General features: G+C 46.8%; 1 protein-coding gene across 1 annotated transcript; it reads left to right on the plus strand.

Annotated features, from left to right (window-relative positions):
* Positions 1 to 4,062: 4,062 nt before the first annotated feature.
* ANXA3 (annexin A3) lies at positions 4,063 to 26,937 on the plus strand. The gene is made up of 12 exons (XM_056855718.1): positions 4,063 to 4,077; positions 7,852 to 7,939; positions 11,267 to 11,361; positions 12,048 to 12,161; positions 13,852 to 13,942; positions 17,376 to 17,455; positions 18,685 to 18,741; positions 19,920 to 20,013; positions 20,878 to 20,973; positions 21,634 to 21,692; positions 26,102 to 26,224; positions 26,878 to 26,937. The coding sequence occupies exons 1-12, from the start codon at positions 4,063 to 4,065 to the stop codon at positions 26,935 to 26,937; spliced, it is 972 nt and encodes a 323-aa protein (XP_056711696.1).
* Positions 26,938 to 27,298: the final 361 nt, after the last annotated feature.

Genomic DNA, 27,298 nt, shown 5'->3' on the forward strand with positions numbered 1-27,298 from the left:
TTTTATTTTATTTTATTCTGTCTGTTTTTATTTTTTGTTTTATTTTATTCTGTCTGTTTTTATTGTTTGTTTTATTTTATTCTGTCTGTTTTTGTTTTGTTTTGTTCTGTCTGTTTTTAGTTTTTATTTTATTTTATTCTGTCTGTTTTTAGTTTTTATTTTATTTTATTCTGTCTGTTTTGTTTTGTTTTGTTTTATTCTGTCTGTTTTTAGTTTTTATTTTATTTTATTCTGTCTGTTTTTATTGTTTGTTTTATTTTATTCTGTCTGTTTTTATTTTGCTTTATTTCATTCTGTCAGTTTTTATTTATTTTATTTTATTCTGTCTATTTTTATTTTGTTTTGTTTTATTCTGTCTGTTTTTATTGTTTATTTTATTTTATTCTGCCTATTTTTATTTTTTAAAGGATTTTTTCCTTCCCCCCCCCCTCTTTATTATCAATATTATATTATTATTGCTTGTTGAAATATATTCATTAAGGGGAAAATAGAACATTAAGAATAATGACTTGTAAGGATTAGAAAATATTAATACAAAGGAGATGCTAGATATTTGTAGGGAGGGAGGAAGTCGGTGGGGAAGTCAATTATAACTAATTACATTTAATACTGAAGACGTACACCTAACAATTCTTTAAAAAAATTTATTGACTCAAAGATTGGTTATAGGATGTATTGTCAAATGAGATGTACAGTAATTATTGAAAAATTATATATATATATATATATATATATATATATATATATATATATATATATATATATATATAATTATATATATAGAGAGAGAGAGGACCTGGGAGTGGGGCAGGAGTAGAGAAAGTTTCCTGCCCCGAATCATAGAGTTGGAAGGGGTCATAAAGGCCATCTAGTCCAACCTCCTGCTTAATGCAGGAGGAGCCTAGAGCATCCCTGACAAGTGCTTGTCCAGACTCTGCTTAAAGACAGCCAGCGGGGGGAGGGGGGAGCACCACCTCCCTTGGTAGCTGATTCCACTGTCGAACAACCCTTACTGTAAAAAAAAAAACACAACCTTTTTCCTAATATCCAGCTGATTGCAGCCAGTGACCGACCTGTCAAACAGCTGGGGAGAGGAAAGGTAGTTGTGAATTGCCTGCATTGCGCAGGGGGTTGGACTAGATGACCCTGATGGTCCCTTCCAGCTCCATGACTATGGCCATTTAAGCATGGGAGGCTTTGCTTTGCATTTGCCCCTTTCTAGATGCACGTTTTCCCCATCCAAATTCTCTAAACTAAAAAAAAAAAAAAGCCCCCATGCAGAGTTTTGAGAATTCAGATGGGGGAAACATGCATCTAGAGAGCGGCAAATCCAAAGCAAAAAAAACTTCCATGCATAAATGGCTTACTTTTAAAGTGAGGGAGGCGGGGTGCCTTTTTTCCTCTTGATGGCCTCTGGGCACAAGACAGATTTCCTCCATGGCAATCGGTGCCAAGCAGGAAAAGTGGGACGGCTGAAACAGATGTGACGTGTCTCACGGATCGAGCACGCTAAATGTCCCGCATGCACGTCCCCACGTTCAAATGCACCGGGCAGCAACCGCCCGTTAGCGTGTAGCGTGCCAGCAGGGGCACATCTGCACAGGCTATGGTTGCCAAGCTCCAGGTACTAGCTGGAGATCTCCTGGTATTACAACTGATCTCCAACCGATAGAGATCAGTTCACCTGGACAAAATGGCCGCTTTGGCAATTGGACTCTATGGCATTGAAGTCCCTGCCCTCCCCAAACCCCGCCCTCCTCAGGCTCCTCCCCAAAAACCTCCTGCCAGTGGGGAAGAGGGACCTGGCAACTTTAGCACAGGCTACTGATAGGTGGCCAGGGAAGGCGACCTGTGAATGGGCCAGACCAGTGTGCTGGGGCAGCCAACTCCAGGTTGCTGGGGCGAAGATGCTGGGGAGGGCAGAGTTTGGGGAGGAGAGGAAGCTCAGCGGGGCTGTGAGGCCGTGGAATCCACCCTCTGAACCTTCCGTTTTCTACAGGGGATCTGATCGCTGGAGTCTGGAGATCAGTTGTAATTCTGGGAGAACTCCAGCCCCCACCTGGAGATTGGTAACCCTACATGCCAAGCACACTTGGGTATGAATGGGCAGGTGAGAGCCAGCGTGGTGTAGTGGTTAGGAGTGGTGGACTCAAATCTGGAGAACCAGGTTGGTTTCCCCACTCCTCCACATGAAGCCTGCTGGGTGACCTAGGGCTAGTCACAGTTCTCTCTGAACTCTCTCAGCCTCACCTCCTTCACAAGGTGCCTCATCTGAGAATGGTCCTAGGTATTTCTAAAAAATACGTTTTTAACCTGTATGGATATATAGATATTAATGCTTTGTCTTAATTTTTATGGTGGGGTTTTTCACATGAAGATGTATCTTGACATTGCACTTTGCTTATGCTCGGAGTATGGGGCTCTTAAAACGAATGGCCATCCAGTCTGATCTGGGCCTTGCCTTCAAAGCCCGACAAAGGTCTGTAGAGCCTCTCCATGAAACGTGCTAGTAGCCTGGTCTTCTAAATACGATGAAAAAAGCTGAGAGAATCTTTCCCACTTCTTAATGTGCTTGTAGCTTCCTGGTTTCCATTGCATCAGGATGGGTGGGAAGGTTTTTCTCCCTGAAAAACACCACCACCACTGTGGTCAGCTCTGGGCGTTTCAGTTCTGCCTGGGTGTGAAGTGGAAAATTCATTTTTAGGGTCTGATTCAGGATTCCTTTGCGGTCTTGCATATTTCGTCTCTGGCCGTGTTCAGCCAAAGTGTTCCTTAACCTGAGTTAAGGAGTCTCTTCGGTGGGGTGGGGGCTAGCTCCGAAAGGGAGGCTCTCTGTTCCCTTGCTGTTTGGTTTCAATGTGAGAGCGGAAGCGTGCACTTATGGGGACCGAGCACCTTGTGGGGTCTTGTTAACATGGGGCTACCATCTATGTCACTGGTTCCCAACCTTTTTTTGATCAGGGACCACTAGGACTTTTTTGTTCGGTGCAGGGACCCCAAGGTTCAAAATAAAAATTCCAAGAATTTGAAAATAAACTTTAATCATAACTGTTAGTTAAACATTAAACTTAGAATAATATTTGAATATATATATATTTATAATAGAGAACTTTTAATTGAAAATATTAATTTATTATGGGTTGATAACTTTGTTTCGCGGACCTTAATTTAGTTCTCGCGGACCCCTGGGGGTCCACGGACCCCTGGTTGGGAACCAGTGATCTATGTAGAGCAGCTCCGGGGGGAGCAAAGCTGTTTTGTGTGGGTGGCAACCCAGTTTCTAGAAGAAGAGTTGGTTTTTATACCCTGATTTTCTCGACCTTTTTAAGGAGACTCAAACCGTCTGACAATCTCCTTCCCTTTCTCCCTACAACAGACACCTTGTGAGGTAGGTGGGGCTGAGAGAGTTCGGAGAGAACTGTGACTGGCCCAAGGTCACCCAGCTGGCTTCATGTGGAGGAGTGGGGAAGGTTTTCATATGCTGACTTCCTCTATCACTTAAGGAAGAATCAAACGGGCTTGCAATCTCCTTCCCTTCCTCTCCCCCAACAGATACCTTGTGAGGTAGGTGGGGCTGAGAGAGTCCGGAGAGAACTGTGACTGGCCCATCTGATACCCTTTTAGCTGGAGATGCCAGAGCTTGAACCTGGGACCTTTCGCACTCAAAGCAGCTGCTCTACCACTGAGCCATGGCCCTCGTCCCTAAGGATGGAAAGACACTCTTGTGGGAGCCCTTTGCTCCAGGTCTAGAAGGCAGAATGAAGAACCTTTGCAGAACTAAGATAAATGCAAAACGTTCTGAAATGGTGGCGCATTCGATGCGGTGTGTGACAGAGAGACTTGGGACACTGTGGTGATGTTCCAGGAACTGTCCAATATATCCCTGTGACAGTCAGACCAATGGGTGGAGCCCATGTTCTCATACGTTTGATTTTAACTCCGAGCTGATATTGTATCAAAATAAAACTTGATTGATTGATTGATCATAAGTGAACGCTCACAATGTCATCATCCCGTTAATATCTGATTTCTTTTTCAACCCCTTCCTGAGAGAAGATAATCATGGCCTCAGCTTGGGTGAGTAAAATGAAAAAGCTGAAATATGTTTTTTTTTGAGCAACTGGGCTTATGTGGGGGTGGGTCGAAAGCGCCATCAAGTCGCAGCCGACTTATGGCGACCCTGTGTGGTTTTCAAGGCAAGGGACGAACAGGGGTGGTTTGCCATTGCCTGCCTCTGCGTAACAACCGTGGACTTCCTTGGCGGTCTCTCATCGAAGTACCAACCAGGAACAACCCTGCCTATCTTCCGAGATCTCATGAGATAGCTTATGTATATTTATGTATATCTTTTGTTTGCTGGTCTTGGACCGTATTGAACTGATTGATTGATTATGTAGCTGCCATAATGAAAGATCTGGATGTTGGGCTGTGTGTAGAATTTGGCACACTGGCCGATGAGCTGGCCGGCGGGGGACTTAGCAGCGAGGAGAGGCCTCGACCTGCATCGTCAGCAATGCAATGCTGTCACTTCTGCAGTATGCTGGAAGTGATGTCACAACATTGTAAGGTTGCCAAGTTCAAGGCTGGGGCTGGAGCTCTCCTGGAATCGGCAGCTGATCTCCAGGTGATACCGATCAATTCACTTGGAGAAAATGGCCACTTTGGAAAGTGGACTGTATGGCATTATACCCCATTGAAGTCCCTTCCCTCCCTAAACCCTTCCCTCCTCAGGCTCCACCCCCAAATCTCCAGGTATTTCCCAACCTAGAGCTGGCAACCTTATTGCATCGCTAGCGAAGAAGAAGAAGAAGAGTTGGTTTTTTATATGCCGACTACCACTTAAGGGAGACTCAAACCAGTTTACAATCACCTTCCTTTCCCCTCCCCACAACAGACACCCTGTTAGGTTGGTGGGGCTGAGACAGTAGGGAGCGAGGGGCCGTGGCTCAGTGGTAGAGCCTCTGTTTGGCATGCAGAAAGTCCCAGGTTCAATCCCTGGCATCTCCAGTTAAAGGGACTAGGCAAGGAGGTGATGTGAAAGACCCCTGCCTGAGACCCTGGAGAGCCACTGCCAGTCTGAGTAAATACTGATTGATGGACCAAGGGTCTGATTCAGTAGAAGGCAGCTTCATGTGTTCACGTGAGAGTGACTTGCCCAAGGTCATCCAGCTGGCTTCATGTGGAGGAGGGGGGAAAGCAACCCTGATCACCAGATTAGCCTCCACTGCTCGTGTGGAGGAGAGGCGAATCAAACCCGGTTCTCCAGATCAGAGTCCAGGTCTCCAAACCACCGCTCTTAACCACTACACCACACTGGCCTAGGCCTCTCCTCACTGCCAGTAAGTCCTTCCCACCTACTGCTGGCTGCCAGAAGAGACCTGGCAACCCTAGCAGAGCGGTGCCCGGCTTGGAAGACCGCCTCCTGCCAGCGGGACTCCTGGCATTGGAGCAAAGGCCTCCCACATCCTACTGCTCCTTAGGTCAATAATGGTGTGGCCGAAGACTGTCAATAAATGGTTTAGAAAAGGCAGTGGAGTCAGTTTTGTAGGCACTAAAAGGAAGCGTTCTTTTAAAGATATGTGTTGGCAGAAGGGGTGGGTTGAGAATCTGGCGAGGCCAACAAAGTTCTGAGGAAGGATTTCTCACTTTATTTGGAATGCGGATGCAAGGACGGTGTGTTGAAATCCTCTGTCCTCTGAAGTATGGCATAATAAAAGCGGTAGGCCTGTCTGTGCTAGAGGATGATTCTTTGCAAGACAGGGAGGGACGAGTGGGGAGGGGATGGCAGACGCTGGCCAGCTGCTTCCAGGTTTCTGTCTTCTATCATGCAATAACAGTTAAGTGGGGAAGAAGCGGGGAGCCAGCATGGTGTAGTGGCTAAGAGCAGTGGTTTGGAGGGGTGGACTCTGATCTGGAGAACCGGGTTTGATTCCCCACCCCTCCACATGAGCGGCGGAGGCTAATCGGGTGAACTGGGTTTGTTTTCCCACTCCTACACACGAAGCCAGCTGGGTGGCCTTGGGCTAGTCACAGCTCTCTCGGCCCCACCTACCTCACAGGGTGTCTGTTGTGGGGAAGGGAAGGTGATTGTAAGCCAGTTTGAGTCTCCCTTAAGTGGTAGTGAAAGTCAGCATATAAAAACCAACTCTTCCTCTTCTTCCTCCTCTTCCTCTTCCTCTTCTTCCTCTTTTCCCTCTTCTTCCTCTTCTAAATCAGAATGTCCCACATGCTTGGTTGTAAAGCTTTTAATTTATGCAAAGGGGTTTTCTCCCCAGATTTTGGTGCAGGCTGGTCTTTGGGACTAGTGAGCAGAGATTGGCGTGAAATTGGGCAGCAAAATGAGGACCAGCATGGATCAGGGCCTTTGTGTGCGGGGGAAGGTGGTTTCACTCTTTCCTTCCACGCCATAGAGTCCACCCTCCAAAGCTGCCATTTTTTCTAGGAGAACTGATCTTGGTCGTTTGGAGGTCAATTGTAATAGTGGGGGATCTCCAGGTGCCACCTGGAGGTTGGCAACCCTACTTAAAAGGCATCTGTCCTTAATAAACAGAGGGCTTTCTGAGACATTGTGGTTTATGAGCACTTGATCCAGCTAGTGTTTCACTCCCTGTTGTACCACCAATGCACAACGGACAGTTTCAGGAATGTGCTGGGTGTGTGTCTCTTTTGTGTGTCTCTTACAGTGGGCTGGATTTGGCCATGCGCAGAACAAAAACATATCATGCGGGCTGGATCCTGGTCTTGGACAATCCCTCCCCCTTTCTGTCTCTCTTTAAAAATACAGCAACTAAGTCAACATTCCTGAAAGACTGAGATCATAAGCTCTTGGTGTTTTTTCCCCTCCTCCATACCCGTGAATTTCCCTCTGCCCCATTTTAGCCAGATCAGATGTTAGCACAAAGCAACCACAGGGCTTAACGGGGAAGTAATTTTTTTCCAAGGTATGGCCAAATTTGCATTCCCACGGTCAGGCCGTAACTGGAGGAATGTGGTTTAGATTGTTGCATTTGGTATGTTTTTTGGGTGGGGGGACTTACAGTGGCATTCCCTTCCCTTTCGAGTGAATCATGCTTCTTGTCCTCATGCTTCTGGTGGGAGAAGCTGCATAATTTCCTTGAAATAATTACACTGAAAGAATCGGGTTAAAAGAATCAGGTACCGGTACAGAACTGGTGTGAAGTTTCATGACGGTTTAAAAAATCATGGTGAAATTGGCTGTGAGACCCAGAACTTCTAGAACCCTCCACACAAACCAATAGTTTAATTATTTAATTTTAATTGATTTATTTCTGTGAATATTGAACACATGAAGCTGCCTTATACTGAACCAGACCCTTGGTCCATCAAAGTCAGTATTGTCTACTCAGACCAGTAGCGACTTTCCAAGGTCTTTCATATCACCTACTTGCCTGGTCTTTTAACTGGAGATGCCAGAGATTGAACCAGGGACCTTCTGCATGCCAAGCAGATGCTTCACCACTGAGCCATGGTCCCTCTCCAGGGAATATTTATAAAAGATTCCCTACCTTTATTCTTGGTTCAAGGCAGCAAAGTTCCTCTTTCACGGCAACCGGGTTGCTATGCCAAAACAAAATTATTTTGGGGAGGGTGGATTTGGTCTTTGGTTTGCCGCTTTCCCATTCCTTCGTTTCATTTATGAAAATGAAGGTTGTTTCCAGTCCTTTTAACTGGAGAGTCCAGGAACTGAATCTGAGACCTTCAACGCTCAAAGCAGAGGCTCGGTCATAGAGATATGACCCTCCTGTGTTAATGTGTGTTCGTGAATTTCTTGATCCTAAAACCAGAGTATCTTCATACACTTGAATTATTTTGTTTGTTTGTCTGTTTTAGGTTGGCAATCGAGGAACAATCCAGGATGCTTCAGGTTTTAATCCGGCGAGAGATGCTGAGGCCATTCGGAAAGCCATTAGGGGAATGGGTAAGTTTGCACTGTGGTTAGGAGGAAGACCAGCAGAGCTGCTGGCGTGCTGAACCTTCACTGGGTTGCTGCGTGAATGCAAAGGTTGGCATCTGACTCTGCAGCTGGCTTTTTGACATCACACCGACCTTTGTGGCTTTGGCGTGTCAAAATTGCCTACGGGATATGGTGTAAAGCACTTAACCATCTGCTTCCTGTCCATGAAGAATGTAACTTCCGATTCCCATGATAGACGAGGACTTCGGGACATGCGTGAGTTGGGAGAGTCATGCTCTCCAGATGTGCAGGGTCCTGATTTGGGTCAGGACTGTGATGCATGTGAAGAAGGGGCTTCAGCTTCCCCCCACCATACAATTTCTTGACCTGAACTGGTGCCAGGGGATTGCTACACATAAGAAGAAGAGTTGGTTTTTATATGCTGACTTTGGCTGTTACCGCACTAGGTATTCCCAGTGATGTATTAAGAGTTTGAAACTGTTATAAAAAATACTGTTCGCACTTTGTTTGGCCCCTTTAGCTGTGAAGACGTCTTCCAACCATTTTTTAGCCATGGCATCCAAAAACCCTTTTAAAGTGATGTTTTTTATAACATTGTCAAACTCTTAATACATCGCTGGGAATACCTAGTGCGGTAACAGCCTTTCTCTACCAGTCTAGGGAGACTCAAATTGGCTTACAATCACCTTCCCTTCCCCTCCCCACAACAGACACCCTGTGAGGTAGGGCTGAGAGAGCTCTAAGAAAGCTGTGACTAGCCCAAGGTCACACAGCTGGCTTCGTGTGTAGGAGTGGGGAAACAAATCCAGTTCTCCAGATTAGCCTGCCCCAGGATGTGGTGATGGCTGCCAACGTGGAAGGCTTTAAGAGGGGAGTGGACATGCTCATGGAGAAGAGGGCTATTCATGGCAACTAGTCAAAATGGATACAAGTCATGATGCCTACCTATTCTCTCCAGGATCAGAGGAGCATGCCTATTATGTTAGGTGCTGTGGAACACAGGCAGGATGGTGCTGCTGCAGCTGTCTTGTTTGTGGGCTTCCCTGGTTGGCCACTGGACTTGATGGGCCTTGGTCTGATCCAGCATGGCATTTCTTATATTCTTATGTTCTTAGTATTTAGCTGGGGTCTTGGGGAGGTTCCTCTTTCTCTCCCCCACTCCGGTGAGTCTGCCTCTCCCATTCCCTTGTAATTTGTCTCTTTCTCAATCAAGACCCCTGTGAGTTGGCTCTGGCCACATATTGCGACTGTTTAAAAATCAGTAGCGCTATGCACTGGAGGTAGCCGTTTCCTGTTGCTTACGCACAGTGGTTGTTATTTAGAGCTATAGGCAGGAAGTCTGCATCTTACTGTCCGGCCTAATGGTCTTTGATGGATCTATGGATTGGTCTATCCTTTTTTTTGAAAAGCCATTTCACCCTCATCCAAAAATCGTTTGCTCTACAAATCTTGCTGGGGTTCAGCGGGCATCGAATAGATCCCAAAATAAGTCATAGACATTTAGAAAAAAACCTTTTGGGGTTGCACTGAGCTCGCCATCAGCTGCTATGTTAGTAAAGGAATAGAACAGACCCCATCCAAATCTGTGTGTGTGTTAAGAGCCGTCAAGTCACTTCTGACTCACGGCGACCCTATGAATCAAAGTCCTCCAAAATGTCCTATCTTTGACAGCCTTGCTCAGATCTTGCAAATTGAGGGCCGTGGCTTCCTTTGAGTCCATCCATCTCTTGTTGGGTCTTCCTCTTTTCCTGCTGCCTTCAACTTTTCCTAGCACGATTGTCTTTTCCAGTGACTCTTGTCTTCTCATAATGTGACCAAAGTACGTCAGCCTCAGTTTAGTCATTTTAGCTTCTAAGGTCAGTTCAGGCTTGATTTGATCTATAACCCACTGATTTGTTTGTTTGGCACTCCACGGTATCCATAACACACTCTCCAACACCACATTTCAAAGGAGTCTACTTTCTTCCTATCAGCTTTCTTCGGTGTCCAGCTTTCACACCCATACATAGTAATACAGAATATGATGGCATGAATTAACCAAATCTAGTGTGTTGTCTATAGGTATACTAGGAAAGAGATTAGGAACCGACAAAAAAGAGATTAGGAACAGACTTCTTTATTCAATGAATAATTAAACTGTGGGATTCACTGCTGGTGGAGGTAGTGAAGGCCTCGAGCATCAGGAGCTTTAAAAGGGGGGTTAGACAGATTTACGGAGGAGAGGGCCGTCAGTGGCTACTAGCTACAGTTAGTGAACACAACCTCCATATAGAAAGGTAGCAAACTTCTAAATGCCAGCGATGGGAGGCAGCGTCAGAAGAAGGCCATGCCCTTTATTCCCTGTTTGTTTGGTCCTCCAGGGCAGCTGGTTGGCCACTGTGTGAGACAGGATGCCAGACTAGATGGACCACCAGGTCCGATCCAGCAGGGCTCTTCTTACGTTCTTATGGGAAAACCTAAGAAAATATAATGGTGTCATTGGTTCTTGGGGGTTATCCGGGCTGTGTAACCGTGGTCTTGGTATTTTCTTTCCTGACGTTTCGCCAGCAGCTGTGGCAGGCATCTTCAGAGGAGTAACACTGAAGGACAGTGTCTCTCAGTGTCTAGTGTCAAGAGAGACACTATCCTTCAGTGTTACTCCTCTGAAGATGCCTGCCACAGCTGCTGGCGAAACGTCAGGAAAGAAAATACCAAGACCACGGTTACACAGCCCGGATAACCCCCAAGAACCAATGAACTCTGACCGTGAAAGCCTTCGACAATATAATGATGTCAGTTAGGCTCAGCTGGGCTGTCTTCTCTTTCCAAGATTCAGAGTAAACCTCTGAATCCCAGTGTCATGAGGCAATACCAGGGGAAGGCCTTGGCCTGTGTGCCTTGTTGATGGACCTCCAGAGGAACTGGATCGCCACTGTGTGGGACAGGATGCTGGACTAGGTGGACCACTGGTCTGATCCAGTAGGGCTCTTCTGATGTTCGTATGAAGGCTTCAGCCTCTGTGCCCTGTTGCTGGATCTCTACAGGAACTGGTTGGCCACTGTGTGGGACAGGATGCAGGACTTGATGGGCCACAACACCAGCGTTGTCCCTTGTATGAAGACTCTGGTTGGGGCTTATCAGTAGCAAGGTTGCAAGGAACTCCATCGCAGTGTGGGGGAACCAACAGCATTCAACCCTGGCTAGCCAGAATACCAAAGATTAGGATCCAGTGGTGGAGGCGGGTACCAAGTTACGGACCACACCGAATTACAGGCTCGCCATTGGACTGGGGTGCTTACTGCTTGGGAATTCCACCACTTCTAAATGAGAAGGTGGTACATTTCGTTCTAGGAACAGATGAGAAAACTCTGATCGACATCCTTACGAGCAGGTCGAGTGCTCAGCGACAGATGATTGTGGCGGAGTACAAGGCAGCGGCGGGGAAGGTAAGGTTTGGGAAAGGCTGTCGGGGCAACAAAGGGGTCCATCAAAGCAGGGATGGAATGGAAACATTTCTGGAACCATCGTGATAACTGAACTGCAGGTTTGGTTTTACAATAAGAGTCAGCCGACGTTCAGGAGTTTCCCACTGGGAGGAGGTGGTGGAGCCTTCCTTCCAAAAGAGAAAAAAGCAGTGGGGCATAGGGGATAATGCTGGAATTGGAGGAACAGGGCTCCGATCTCTGTGAAGCTCTCTGGGTAGCCTTGGGCAGGTCTCATTGTTTCTGCCTAACCTGCCTTGCAGGATTGTTGTGAGGATAGCCGCATGCGCAGTGCCCCTAGCGCCTCCAAGGAACAACAGGATATAAAATACGGCAGCATGTCAGGATGTAGAGGGGTGAGGAGATGAAGCAGGGCTTTGTGAGTGCTGTTTGTAGTGAATCAGTGCTTGGCTGCCCTGTGTGCCCCCACGCTCCATCAGCGGTCAGGGTGGGGGTGAGGATTTGCTGGTGGGTGTAGGGAGGCAGGGCTCTCTGGTTCTGGATGAGGTACATGCCTACGAGGATTGGCTAGAACCCTTCTTCCTGAGATGCTGGATTTCTGTGTGGAAGGACCTTTTTGGTAATATCCCAGTGATGAGCCGTGACGTATGGATGTGAGAAGTATTCCGTTCCTTGTGTGTTTTGTTTAGGATCTGAAAGATGCGTTGAAGGGTGATCTGACAGGCCATTTGGAGCACGTTATGGTGGCTCTTGTGACTCCTCCAGCGGTTTTTGATGCTCAACAGCTGAAGAAAGCCATGAAGGTAAGTGTCTGTAAAGGTGGTGTTACACTTGCTGTATTCTTTGAAGTGTTTAGCCTGCTCTTTCTGGTGATATTTTGAGACAAATAATAAAAAAAAAAAACGAACAAAGATGACCATATTAATGTATATGAGATCCATATATCCAATCCTCAAAGTGGCCAAATCTGTAGATATTTAAATCCAGAATTTGGAGCCATGAACAGACAAGACAAATTTTTCTACAAGCCCCAGATTTGCAAAAAACTCTGAAATCTAACAAAAAACAAAACAAAAAAAAAACAGTGTGTGTGGGGGTTAAGCCTCCCCCATAATAATAGTAGTGCCTGTAGCTTTAAGAAACAAATTCCCTCTGTGGCTGTTGCTAGACAACTACAACAGTATTGCCAGTTGAAGCTTGGGTTTCTTTCAGTAAAAGGCAGGGGGAAGGGGCAGCGCCCTTTCCAGGGTTGTTTTGGCCTTTGGGGGAGGATTCATTGGGGCCAGGCAAGACAGCAACCACCGGGTATCTCACTACCATGTGACTTGCATTTTTTGCTGTGGAAATGCCTATTTTTTTCGCTTTTGAAATGAGTGAAATGCTTTTTAAGACAAGGTTTTATTTACTCCAAATATGTAGCATGAAAGTCTGAGGACTTTGTTTTCAGTTTTTCAAATATGTATATTTCATTTGAGTGGAGAGCACTTAAAAAACCCTCCTATGGAATATATAAATGAGCCAGCGTGATGCAGTGGTTAAGAGCGCTGGACTCTATCTAGAGAACCGGGTTCGATTCCCCACTCCCCCACATGAAGCCTGCTGAGTGACCTTGGGCCAGTCACAGTTCTCTCAGAACTCACTCAGCCCACGCAGAGGCAGGCAATGGCAAACCACCTCTGAACGTTTCTTGCCTTGAAAACCCCACAGGGTCACTACGAGTCAGCTGTGACTTGATGGCGCGCACACACACACATGGAATACACACACACACACACACACACACACACACACACACACACACACACACATATATATATATATATATATAGTGAGTGTGTGTGAGTGTATATATCTATATATCTTTTGGAATAAGTAAAATGTGATAAAATAGCATAGGATACTGCAAGTATTGGGTATATTTGCAGTTTATCGTGTGGGAAACAAAGGCCTTTATATTTAATGCCATAACTATTTCAGTTAACACAATTTTATATAGTTAATGCCATAACTATTTCAGTTAACACAATTTTATATGCTAACTAAGTTTTACATGATGCATTTTACGTTGTTAAGCTGGAAAATGGTTTTAGGTGTTACAGAAAAGTAACAATTGCATATAGTTCCTTTTTTTTTTAATTTAAGTTTTATTCTGAGGAAAAAACAAACAAATCCCCCATGTCTTCAGAATCTGCAAATTTTACATCTCTGCAACCCCACAATGAAACCTTTCCCATTCAAATTGATAGAAATTTAGAAGTAACTTCACTTGGCTGGTATTGTGCTCATTTCCTCCTTCCTGCCCGAGTGAATGTTGTGGTTGTTCCCTCTTTTGAAATGTTATTTTTTAAAAACCCACACAATTTATTGGTGTTTCAGCTTTTTCTGAAGGCTGATAAATCCAGGATCCTCAAAGAGATCCTCTCGAATCCATTTATGAGGGGAAAATACTTATTGATTTTAGTGCAAGGGCATTTTTGCTTGTTTGTATTTAAGGGTTCTGGGACCGAAGAGAAGACGCTGATCGAAATCCTCGCTTCCAGGAGCAACAGGCAAATGAAGGAAGTCGCCCAGGCATATTATACAAGTAAAGATATTTCTGACGGGGTGAAATCTTAGTAAAGCAGTTAGCATATCGATTTTCTCTCCCTGCCAGCAGGCATGAGGTAGCCAGGCTGAGCTGGAGATTGGCAAAAGAGGCTTCTTTAGGATAGGAAAGACCAGCTGGAGAGGAGTTTAATGCTCTCCAGAAGGCCCTGGAAAAGCATGTCCTGTGTTCTGGAACACGTCTGCCTTCACAGGTTCACCCAGCCTGTGGCTTTTCAAGTAATTTGCTAGGCCAACCCCTAGGAGACAATCTCTCTGAAATTGGAGAATGTCACAAGAATTTAATAGCATCAGCAGTAGCCTTGCCCCGATTCTCATTGTATGCAAAAAGCACTTTGTGAAAGCATGTTGTATATCCGCTTTCTGTCGGGGGATCCTGTGGATGACGAAAACGAGCAGATATAATCTGTGGTATAGCCCTTCCTGGACTTTACCAGGAAGGTAAAATTTGCAGGGAAGTTGCAACTTGGTGGGACTCTGGATTAAGACAGCCAGTATGGTGTAGTGGTTAGATTTTGGCCTAGGGTCTGGGAGACCCAGGTGAAAATCCCCACTTTGCCATGCAAGGTTGTTGGGTGACCTTGGGCCAGTCACACACTTTCAACCTAACTTCCCTCACAAGGTTGTTGTGAGGATAAAATGGGGGAGTGGAGAATGACGTAAGCTGCTTTGGGTTCCTATTAGGGAGACAGGCAGGATATATAAAGTAAATAGATAAAATCCACTCCTTTAACCATCCAAAAGGATGTCACCTGGAGCCCACCCAGATCTCCCTGCCTATGGAAACCTAGCTTGATAGGTACACTTCTTCTAATCTAGCTTTCCCTTTGCAGTGCATGGTTCCCATATGTGGGAATGTTCTGATCATTTCCTCGTTTGTAGTCTACAGTGTGCTATCTCTACATGTCTGAAAGGGGACGCTCAGATTGTTCTATACCATGCAACGATTGAACTGACCCTAATATCTGGGATCTTCTGGCAGTCACAGACCCATTGATCCGACTATGCTTGAAGAATGTAGCACGAGGAACCAGACTTTGGTCACAGGCCCCACTGAAACCAACAGAACGAGTTAATCACAACTGACTGACTTTTCGTTTGTTTCCAAGGGGACCAACCTGATGAACTTCAGCCGAGTCGCTGGAAATGCTTGATATCCCCCCGCCGCCACCCCCCCCCCAAATCCATCCCAAATCGCTTTAGTTCTCAGGTGATTCCTGGAAGAGATTCTTCTGCTTTTCAGGCAGTTGAATTTTTGAGCTCACATGAACACATGAAGCTGCCTTACACTGAATCAGACAATCAAGGTCCATCAAAGTCAGTATTGTCTACTCAGACTGGCAGCAGCGCTCCAGTGGTCTCAGGCAGGGGTCTTTCACATCACCTACCTGCCTAGTCCCTTTAACTGGAGATGCCAGGGATTGAACCTGGGACCTTCTGCATGCTAAGCAGGTGCTCTGCCACTGAGCCACGGCCCCTCCCCAAGCTCTAGAGAAGCCGAACAAGACGGATTGAGAAGTTTAGCGCAGCCAACCCAGAGAAGTAGAGATTTGGAGAAGGTACAGCTCGGTCAGAGGGCGGCCATTGCTTTGATTAAGATCAGGAAGATTAATGGCTGTTTTCCTGGATAGATGGATAAATCCCCTCCAGGAGGGAGGGTAGATTTAGCTTCCAGCTCCGGTGCATTGTATGCTAATTATAAGCCAGGCAGGCTGAACGGTGCCAATAAAAATGGGAGCCAAGAACAAGCTTATTGAGTCATTAATGGACTTGTCCCGAAGCCATCCTCCACCCCCACCCCCCGTGCATGAGAGCGAATTATCACCCATTAACTGCATGGTGGTGTTCTCCAGGGATGTTACACAGCTGGCTAGAAGACCTTTAATTTAGTTTTCTTGTAAATGACAATTTGTAAAGAAATCACACCCAAGGCCAGATGGATCAATCCAGACCAGAATAAGCAATTGGAGAGCCAGCATGGTGTAGTGCTTAAGAGTGGTGGTTTGGAGCGGGTTTGATTCCCCTCTCCTACACATGAAGCCAGCTGGGTGACCTTGGGCTAGTCACACTCTCTCAGCCTCACCTTCCTCACAGGCTGTCTGTTGTAGGGAGGGGAAGGGAAGGTGATTGTAAGCTGATTTGATTCTTCCTTAAGTGGTAGAGAAGGTCGGCATATTAAAACCAACTCTTCTTCTTCTTGTAGCATAAGGGTCTGTGGCTAAGTGGTAGAGCATCTGCTTGGCATCCAGAAGGTCCCTGGTTCAATCCCCAGCATCTCCAGTTAAAGGGACCAGGCGAGTAGGAGATGTGAAAGACCCCGCTGCCGGTCTGAGTAGACAAAACTGACTTTGCTGGACCAAGGGTCTGATTCAGTAGAAGGCAGCTACATGTGTTCATGTGAATGTCAAGTCTTGTCTGGTTAATCTGAAGCATTGTGGAGCTAACCGTGTAAACGAGACCTCCGCGTTCAGCATAGTTGCATCACTAAACTCTTTGCAGTACCATTGAAATGAGGCTTCCCTTCCTTGAACGGTGTGTTGTGCTGACCAGCTCCATGTGACTCTGGAGCACTTGCCTTCCATGTACAGTTTCTCACGAGTCCTGGCAGGCTAGTTGGCTCCACGTTACCTGAGAAGTGGAGTAAGTGAGCATGTTTAAAGTTCTGCAGACAAGCATTTGCCCTGACCTGGGTGGCCCAGGCTAGCCTGATCTCGTCAGATCTCAGAAGCGAAGCAGGGTCAGCCCTGGTTAGTATTTGGATGGGAGACCACCAAGGAAGTCCAGGGTTGCTGTGCAGAGGAAGGCACTGGCAAACCACCTCTGTTAGTCTCTTGCCATGAAAACCCCCAAAGGGGTCGCCATAAGTCGGCTGCGACTTGACGGAGCTTTACACACACACACATACTCACACGCACACACAAACACACAAGCATTTAGTTGTGGATCAGCCCCTTTGCAATCTTTCTTTCTTTCCAGTGGGGAGGAAGAGGGAAGGGGATTGTAAGCCACTTTGATTCTTGCTTAAGTGGTAGAGAAAGTCAGCATATTAAAACCAACTCCTCTTCTTCCTCCTTCTCCTCCTCTTCTTTCTCTTCTTCCTCTTACTCCTCTTCTTTCTCCTCTTCTTCCTTCTCCTCCTCCTCCCCGTGAGGTAGGTTAGGCTGAGAGCGTGTGTTTGGCCCAAGGTCAGCCAGCAAGCTTCCATGGCAGCAGGGGGATTCGAACCTGGGTCTTACAGATCCTAGTTCATCCACTACACTATATTGGCTCTCTGTTGTTGTGATACTCAATAGGATACGGGCCTTCTGCCCGTACATGCCTCCTTGCTCTTCACTTTTCTTTCTTGCTGCTTTCCCTGAGGACAAATGTCACTGGCAATTCCCCCCCTGATTTTTTTTATTTCTCGAATTAAGAGTATAAGAAGAGCCTCGGCGACGACATCAGCTCTGATACGTCTGGTAACTTCCGACAAGCCCTGGTGTCCCTGGCAGGTGTAAGTGATCCTTCGGCAGCCTCTGGGGTGATTGGCCAGAGCGCCCCGTATCCATTGACTGTGCCCTCTGCCCCCTTAGTAGTTCTTTTCATGACTTTTCGGCTTCCCTCAAACGCCGGGTTGCAAGTTTTTGTAGTGAATCGCACGATTCCTCTTGTGGCACCTCTGCCGCTAGAAAATGATCCCATCTGGGCTGGGTTTCTGGCCTCGGCACACTGTGCAGAGCTTGGTGTGCCTTGCCCCCTACAATGGCATTCACAAATGCCCACTTCTGACCAGGCTCTTGATGAATGCTCCTCTCAGTTCTGAACGTAGCCAGTCTGTCCTTCTCATGCTCTCAGAAGGTGCTTCTTTGTGCTTTTCACAGGCTTTAAGTGGAAGGATGCCAGTTTAGATCTCTCCATGAGAAAGTGAACACAGCATCACTTCCTTTTTTCCTGCACAGGCAAAATGAGACCATCTAGGAGGGCTCTTGTAATAAAGCCATCTTAAGAAAGGCCATGCTGGTTCAGACCCAGGTCCATCAAGTCTAGCAGTCTGTTCACCCAATGGTCAACCAGGTGCCTCGAGGAAGCCCACAAACAAGATGACTGCAGCGGCATTATCCTGCCTGTGTTCCACAGCAGCTAATACAATAAGCATGCTCCTCTGATCCTGGAGAGAATAGGCATGCCTCATGACTAATATCCATTTTGACTAATAGCCATGGATAGCCCTCTCCTCCATGAACGTGTCCACTCCCCTCTTAAAGCCTTCCAAGTTGGCTGCCATCACCACATCCTGGGGCAGGGAGTTCCACAATTTTATGCGTTGTGTGAAAATGTCTTGACATTTTAATTTCCAAGTAAATGGAATGCAACACAGATACCAGGTCACCATTGTTCTTTCCAAAGAAAGCATGTGAAGCTGCCGACTGAGTCAGACACATAGTCTGCCAAAGTCAGTATTGCCTACTCTGGCTGGCAGCAACACTCCAGGATCTCTGGTAGAGGTTTTTCAAATAATTTACAACCTGTTCCTTCTAACTGGAGATGATGGAGATTGAGCTTGGAACCTGCTGCATTCACAGCAGATGTTTTGCAGTGAGCCACGGCCCCTCCCTCTGTCTTCACTTTCACATCTGGGACACGGGAAACTAAATAACAGAAATAAATAACAGAACTAAATAAGGATTCTGTGAATTTCCTTGGGCTTTGTTTTAACCACTTCACTTTTCACTGTGACTGCAGAGCCGAAGAAATGAAAGCCCAATTGTGGACGCCCATCTTGCCAAGAATGATGCACAGGTATGCCAATTTAGAAAGGAGGTAGCCAGATAAATCCCATGACTGGACATTTCCTGACTGTTTCTTCCAAGTTTGAAGTGCAGGGGGCATCCGGTATGCTCTCCAATCATGTAAAAATCATGCAAATCTAAACTTTTTAAAAAGATATTAGCTTAATTTGTACTTGCTAGTTATGGTGGAATGGGTGGAGAAAGCAGACATGGGCTAGTACAGAGTACCACTGAGGAATGGCAGCATGGTATAGCCCAATCTCGGAAGCTAAACAGGGTTGGTACTTGGAAGGGAGACCACCAAGGGAGGCTCTGCAGAGGAAGGCTATGGTAAACCACCTCTGCTTCTCACTTGCCTTGAAAGCCCCTTGCTGGGGTCACCATAAGTCAGCTGTGATTTGATGGCACTTGATGTGATTTGATGCGTAGAGTACCACTAAGTAGCTAGAGTCGTACCTCACATCTGCTTCGACCCCACCAAGAGAGACAGTGTGTGTGTGTGTGTGTGTGTGTTTCAAGTGCCATCAAGTCGCAGCCGAGTTATGGCAACCCAGTAGGGTTTTCAAGGCAAGAGACGAACAGAGGGGGTTTACCACTGCCTGCCTCTGCATAGCAACCAGAGACACCTTAGAGACCATCAAGATTTTCAGGAGCTTTCAAGAGTCAAAACTTCCTTTGTCAAATATCTGATGAATAGTCATCAGATATTTGACGAATATCGTAAAATATTCGAAGGAAGTTTTGACTCTCGAAAGCTCATACCCCGAAAATCTTGCTGGTCTCTAAGATGCCACTGGACTCGAATCTAGCTCTTCTTAAGATCAGTCTAACGCACACCAGAGATCCTTGGAGGGAAAATGTAACAGGATGTTGAATTTACCTTGTCGGTCATGGTGGTGTGAAACGAATTGCACTTTTCCAAAGTAACCTTCTTCAGCAAGGGTGTTGAGCTCATTTGTTACGAGGGCCAGATATGACACAAATGTCACTTGGTCGGGCCGGTCCATGCCTCGCCAGCCCAGTTCGGGAGTGGGGTATGTGTGGCTGGCTTGCGGGCCAAGGAAGAGTTCTCAACAGGCCATATCTGGCCTGTGGGCCATTTGTTTGACACCCCTGTTCTTCAGTGTTGATAAAAGAACTCGGGCATTATAGATGGAAGAGGATCATTCACTTCCTTCCCTTTTCTAGATCCTCTACAATGCCGGTGAGAAGAAGTGGGGCACAGATGAAGACAAATTCATACAGATCCTGTGCTTTAGCAGTATGCCACAGCTAAGAAACAGTAAGAAACTGGTCAATTAAGTTACATCTCTTCAGTTAGTGACAAGTGTTTTAGGCAGACAAGTATGTCTGGTTGTATTTTGAATAATGCTGATGTACAGTCTTGTTTTTCTCTTTCATCCTTTCTAAGCCTTTGCTGAATACCAAAAGGTGCTTTGGTCTCTGGGCTGGTACAACGGGCAAAAGAGGTAGTTGCCTGTACCAAAGTCAGCATCTTTCCCCCGATGCCCTGTCCCCTGCATTTGATACACTGCCTGAGCCTGTAGAGGCAGATTCAGCTCTTAGCAATAGCTTGCTTAGCTTTTGCCGAATTCTCAATCAATTGGTCTGATCCTCATTTTAAGGCACTGGGCTCCACCCCCTTTATGTAGAGCCAGCAAGCTGTAGAGGTTAGTGTGTGAGACTCAGATCTGGGAGAACCAGGGTCGAATCCCCACTCTTTCCTGGAAGCTTGCTGGGTAACCTTGGGCCAGTCACACAATCTCAACCTAACCTACCTTGCAAGGTTGTTGTGGGGATAAAATGGAGGAGAGGAGAATGATCTAAGTCACCTTGGGTGAATTTTAGGGAGAAAAGTGGCGAATGAATGAGTGAATGAATGAATCATATGGCAGTGAACTCCAGAGACTAATTATGCCTTGTACGAAAGGACGTTATTTAATCTCTCCTGAATCTACAGACCTTCAGTATCACTGGATCGGAGTTCTTGTGTTATGTGCGAGGTGGGGGAATTTGCTTTCTCTGCTATCAAATTCCATACGGCCCGGAGCATAGAACAGGAGAATGTCACTAATTTTCCTTCTCATGTTTTCCCAAGCATGTTCCACTGACAGTCTTGGTGTTTTTCTCTTTCGTCCTTTCTAAGCCTTTAAGGAATACCACAAACTCTGCGGGAAGGACATCGAGGACAGCATAAGGAGTGAGATGTCGGGGCACTTTGAGGAGTTGCTGCTGGCTATCGGTAAGGAGGACGGGAGGAGAGCTGCCATGTACCTGTTGCAGCCAGGGAGGGACTGGGTCATGGCATGTGTGTTTACCTGGTTCTGGCATGCTAGTGAGGGCTGTTTAGCTTGGAAAGAAGGCGGTTAAGGGGAGATATGATAGAGGCCTATGAAATTATGCATGGAATGGAGAGAGTGGACAGGGAGAAGCTTTTCTCCCTCTCTCAGGATACGAGAACGCGGGGTTATTTGCTGAAGCTGGAGGGTGAGAGACTCAAAACAGAGAAAAGGAAGCTGGCTCAGAGTCAGGGCTTTCTTCATCAGACATGAGTAGAAATGGAGATCTCTCTGAGATCTATTCGTGCCTGACGAAGGAAGATTATACCCTGAAACTCTTGTTGATCTCTATGGTGGTATTGGACAAATCTAACAGTTAATATAATTACCCACAAGGGGGCAGTAAGAATTAAAACATACTAACTAAAGTATGCCATTAAGTTATCAGCTGTGCTACACGTGGCCTATAATGGAACACCTGTTGAATCTTTCGCGAGTCCCTCACTTGCCGTTTCAGTAAGTCCTTCCTCCAAAACTGTGAATATGTGAGCTTAGGGGTTGCCCAACAGAAGCAAAGCAGCCTGGTGGGTCTACTCGAATTCTTTTTTCTTTCCCTTTGCTAGTTAAATGCGCGAAAAACACTCCCGTCTTCTTTGCTGAAAAGCTGCGTGGGGCTTTGAGGGTAAGTCTTCCAGTTCTGTTTGTAGTTTGGGGGGGGGGTTGATGCCCGGAGGAGCTGGACCACCCACCTCCTGACATGAAGAACGCGGGGTCATCTTCCGAAGCTGGAGGGTGAGAGATTCAAAACAGATGAAAGGAAGTATTTCTTCACACAATGTATAGTTCAATTGTGGAACTCCCTGCCCCAGGATGTGGTGATGGCTGCCAACTTGGAATGCTTTAAGAGGGGAGTGGACATGTTCATGGAGGAGAGGGCTATCCATGGCTACTAGTCAAAATGAATACTAGTCATGATGCATACATGTTCTCTCCAGGATCAGGGGAGCATGCCTATTATATTAGGTGCTGTGGAACACAGGCAGGATGGTGCTGCTGCAGTCATCTTGTTTGTGGGCTTCCTAGAGGCACCTGTTTGGGCCCCTGTATGAACAGACTGCTGGACTTGATGGACCTCAGTCTGATGCAGCATGGCTTTTCTCATGTCCTTATGAGTGGACATGTTCATGGAGGAGAGGGCTATTCATGGGTACTAGTCAAAATGGATACTAGACATGATGCATACATGTTCTCTCCAGGATCAGAGGAGCAGGCCTATTGTATTGGGTGCTTTGGAACGCTGGCAGGATAATGCTGCTGTTTGTTGTTTGGGGGCTTCCTAGAGGCCCCTGGTTGGCCACTGTGTCAACAGACAGCTGGACTTGATAGACCTTTGTCTGATCCAGCAGGGCTTTGCTTATGTTCTTATGAAGAATTCAGCTGCATTCTCAGATTATCTGAAGAAGGCTTTGCTGAGCAGTCTGAATAGCCCAGTCTGACCCAAGCTTGTCAGGGATTGGGAGCTAAGAAGGGTTGGCCACGGCCAGTACTTGGATAAGAGACCACCATGGAACTCGACAGCACATGCTTTTTTCTTCTTGCTTAAGTTCGCTGCTGTCTGGGTCTGGCCTCTGCTGTCCTGGGACAGGTATCTTTTAAATCTTCCCGACACAGCTCCTCCCCACTGTAATAGTAGTAGTACATTTATTGCGGCGTTGCGCCAATAAAGATTAAGAACATAACAGCAATGTTACCACGGGTACATTGATATAATTTAAAAGTTATGTCGTATTAAATTGAAAGAGTATATATAATTAAAATAATTTACAGTTAGGTAAAAAATAAACATTTTGACACATTTTTTTAAATCCCTCTCTCTTCTTTGTTTTCCATAATTTCTTTGGATTTTATCAAAAAAGACTTTGACGAAGTTTATAGATTGCTGCTCCTCCCCACTGATTTGGTGTCTGGTTTTGACCTTCTTCCTCTCTCACTTGCTGCGTGGCACACCTGCAGTCAAAGGCACTACAGCCGATGAGGGAGGGACGAACACTCAGATCGGGGGGCGGAGGAGCAAGGGGAACCACGGCTGCTCCCTTTCCTGCTGCACTGGAAGATTTAAAGGAGGGGCAGCCCTCCTTCTGTGCCACCCTCTAGATTGTCACAGATAAGATGCCATCTTGGTACAAAGGTTCCAATCAGATGGAGGCTATTTACCGTATTTTTCGCTCCATAAGCGAATGCTGGCTGGGCGCGTGCGCGTCGGGACGGCGCGAACAGGCATTCCCCGCCCCGACGGCCAGCTGGGAGGCGGGCGGGGCCGCACAGAGCAAGCAGGCGCATGCGCCCAGCCGGCTCTGTTCGGCCCCGCTCGCCTCCCAGCTGGCCGTCGGGGTGGGAAACGCCGGCTTGCGCTGTCCTGACGCGCACGCGCCCAGCCAGCTCTGTGCGCCCCGCCTGCCTCCCAGCTGGCCGTCGAGGCGGGGAACCCTGGCTCGCGCCGTCCCGACGCGCACGCGCCCAGCTGGCTCTGTGCGCCCTGCCAGCTGGGAGGCGGGTGGGGCGCACAGAGCCGGCTGGGCGCATGCGCGTCGGGCAGCGAGAGCTGGCGTTCCCCGCCCCGACGGCCAGCTGGGAGGCGGGCGGGGCCGCACAGAGCTGGCTGGGCGGGTGCGCTGGCTCGCTCTGTGCGGCCCCACCCGCCTCCCAGCTGGCCGTCGGGCCAGGGAACGCCAACTCGCGCCGTCCCGACGCGCACGCGCCCAGCTGGCATTCGCTCCATAAGACGAGTTTTTAAAGGAGGAAAACAAGATTTTTTTCTTGTTTTCTTCCTCTAAAATCTAGGTGCGTCTTATGGAAAGGTGCGTCCTATGGAGAGAAAAATACGGTATGTTGAGCTTGCCACATATTACACAAAGACTGCGGCAGGGACGCCAGAGAGCAGGGGAATGGTTTTAAGGACAGCCTTCCATGATCATTCCAGAGGGATAGCTGTGCTAGTTCATTGTAACAAAATTAAAGAGAAGTCCTGTGGCACTTTAAAGACTAATAACATTTATTCCAGTGTTTATTCCTCTTTCCCTTCTGTACTTTTTCCTATAATAATAATAATAATAATTAATAATAATAATAATAATAAGAGTTGGTTTTTATATGCCAACTTTCTCTACCACTTAAGGCAGAATCAAACTGGCTAACAATCACCTTCCCCTCCCCACAACAGATACCCTGTGAGGTAGGTGGGGCTGAGAGAGCTCTAAGAGAACTGTGACTAGCCCAATGTCACCCAGCTGGCTTCATGTGTAGGAGTGGGGAAATAAATCCAGTTCACCAGATTAGCGTCCGCCGCTCATGTGGAGGAGTGAGGAATCAAACCCGGTTCTCCAGATCAGAGTCCACTACTCCAAACCACCACTCTTAACCACTACACCACGCCAGCTCTCCTACATCACGCCAGCTCTTATATTGTAATAATAATAAGCTTCATTTATAGTTCGCCTTTCTCACTGGGGCTATGGTTGATTACACTCAGCAAACAAATTGGTGGTGGAAAGTGCTGTCAAGTTGCAGCCGACTTAGGGCAACCGCTCAAGGGGTTTTCAAGGCAAGAGATGAACAGAGGTGGTTTGCCATTGCCTCTCTCTGTGTAGCAACCCTGGACTTCCTTGGTGGTCTCCCATCCAAGTACTAACCAGGGTTGACTCAGCTTAGCTTCTGAGATCAGATGAGATCAGGCTAGCCTGGGCCATCCAGGTCAGGGTGCAAGTATATTACATAGTATGATATAAACATTCTGAACGTAAAAAAAATGCCTAGTAAAACAGAAGAATGCAGTGGGGTTGGGCAGATTACAGGTATGAGAAATATTGTCGAAGGCTTTCACGGTCAGAGTTCATTGGTTCTTGTAGGTTATCCGGGCTGTGTAACCGTGGTCTTGGAATTTTCTTTCCTGACGTTTCGCCAGCATATGTGGCAGGCATCTTCAGAGTAGTAACACTGAAGGACAGTGTCTCTCAGTGTCAAGGGTGTAGGAAGAGTAATATATAGCCAAACAATAGCCATACAGATTAGCTTTGGATTACACACATTAACAGATCACTTCAGGATACAATGGTTCCATATTAACATACCATACCCTCATTAGCACATTATCTTGATACTTACAGGACAATACTTTTGTAGGACAATACTCAGCTCAAACCCAACCCCTTTCTGACTATATATTACTCTTCCTACACCCTTGACACTGAGAGACACTGTCCTTCAGTGTTACTACTCTGAAGATGCCTGCCACAGTTGCTGGCGAAACGTCAGGAAAGAAAATTCCAAGACCACGGTTACACAGCCCGGATAACCTACAAGAACCAATGAGAAATATTATTCAGACAATCAGCGAGAGGGGTACAAAATGTGATAAAACCATTGAGTCTAACAGCAAAGATTGTTAATGAAATAAAACAGTGTTGTGGGACTGGACTGGAAGAATTGGAAAAACATTACCATCACTTAGAATACGATTTCCTCTTCATAGCATTTGAAGAAGTGTGCTCCAGCTCACGAAAGCTCATGTTGGAATAAATGTTAGTCTTCAAGGTACCGCTGGACTTTTGTTTTAAGAACAGCGCCTTTCTTAGCTGTCCCATTTCCAAAAGATGAACTGGGAGTCACATTCCATTGGCCAAGCTGAGAAGTCCCGTCCCTTAAGGAGGTCACATCACATGTTGCTTAGCAGCACCCTTATGCATCTCCCCCCCCCCCAGTTTGATTTCCTCTTGGAAATCATTGGCTCAAAAGGGAGGGTCTATAGAATTTAAATAAATATGGATGGGCAGTTTGGAGGATTCTAGCTTGCATTCTAGAGGCATGAGTAAGAAAAAAGGTGTTCGTGTTGGGCCACGTGGGAGCATGGCAAGAGAGTCAGAGGGGTCCGCGGTACTCAATACTAGCTGCTGTTTTTGTTCTCAAATTGAGGTTTCGTGCTTGGAATTTTATGAAATGTTTTACATGTGGCATGTTGCCTCCGCTTGTTTTCGAAATAGAAAGATGGCTTACAAATACAAAAAATATTTTACCCCCCCCCTTCCTTGTTCTCAGGGGGCTGGGACAGACGAATTTACACTGAACAGAATCATGGTATTCAGATCAGAAATTGACCTTTTGGACATCCGAGCTGAATATAAGAAGCTGTATGGACATTCCTTGTATTCTGCTATTAAAGTGAGTGCTTCAGTGAACTCTGATGACGTGCGGGATTGTGTCAGTCCACCTTCGGATCTGGACAGGAAAGATACTGTTCGAATATTGAGGATTTAGGGGAGGTAATAGTGTGAGGTCAGGCAACTTTCTTCACTTGAGATCCCCCTAAATGCCACACTTTGCCATGAACCGAGGTAGGGTAAAGGCTGTCTGTGCAGAATTAAGGGATATGGTGACAGCAGCAGCTGAAGAAGAAGAAAAGTTGGTTTTTATATGCCGAATTTCTCCACAACTTAAGGGAGACTCAAACCTGCTTACAATCACCTTCCCTTCCCCTCCTCAGAACAGACACTCTGTGAGGTAGGTGGGGCTGAAAGAGTTCAGAGCAAACTGTGACTAGCCCAAGGTTGCTCAGCAGGCTTCTTGTGTAGGAGTGGGGAAACCAACCCAGTTCACCAGATTAGAGTCTGGCGCGCATGTAGAGGAGTGGGGAATCAAACCCAGTTCATCAGATTAGAGTCCACCGCTCTTAACCACTGCAACACGCTGGCTACATGACCAGTCATCCCCTTGCCCTCTTTCCTATTTGCATGGTTAAAAATTCCAGTGTTACAGTGGCCAGCGAGACCATGCTGGAAATGACAGTTACGTCTCTCTCTCTCTTTTCCTTGCAGTCGGACACCTCTGGGGATTACAGGATCACGTTGCTCCGGATTTGTGGAGGAGACGACTGACGAGGAAGGACCTTGGGAGAAGTGCTGAGACCCCCCCCCCCGCCCCCCCGCCCCCCGCTCTTCACAGCTTTTCTCACGGCATTCTGAAACGTCTTAAGCAAGTGTAAAATTGCCGACGCTCTTTTTTGGATTGCTTTGTCGTTCTGCATCGTAACCAGCAGATGCTTCTCGGAGCGCATCCCTTCCGGCGATTGATGACGCTCGTTTCTCTGCACGCCGGGAGCTGGAGGAATTACCCGCGCTCTGAATTTTTATAGGCCAAATCTGCCTGCGCTGCAAGAATCGTTGCCACTTGCGAAGTTGCCGTCTGTTTGGAAGGAGTGAGAAAATGTAAAGAGATGGAATCCCGGGTCACTCAATG

Source organism: Euleptes europaea, chromosome 9 (genome assembly GCF_029931775.1).
Source record: "Euleptes europaea isolate rEulEur1 chromosome 9, rEulEur1.hap1, whole genome shotgun sequence".
NCBI classification, from domain to species: domain Eukaryota; kingdom Metazoa; phylum Chordata; class Lepidosauria; order Squamata; family Sphaerodactylidae; genus Euleptes; species Euleptes europaea.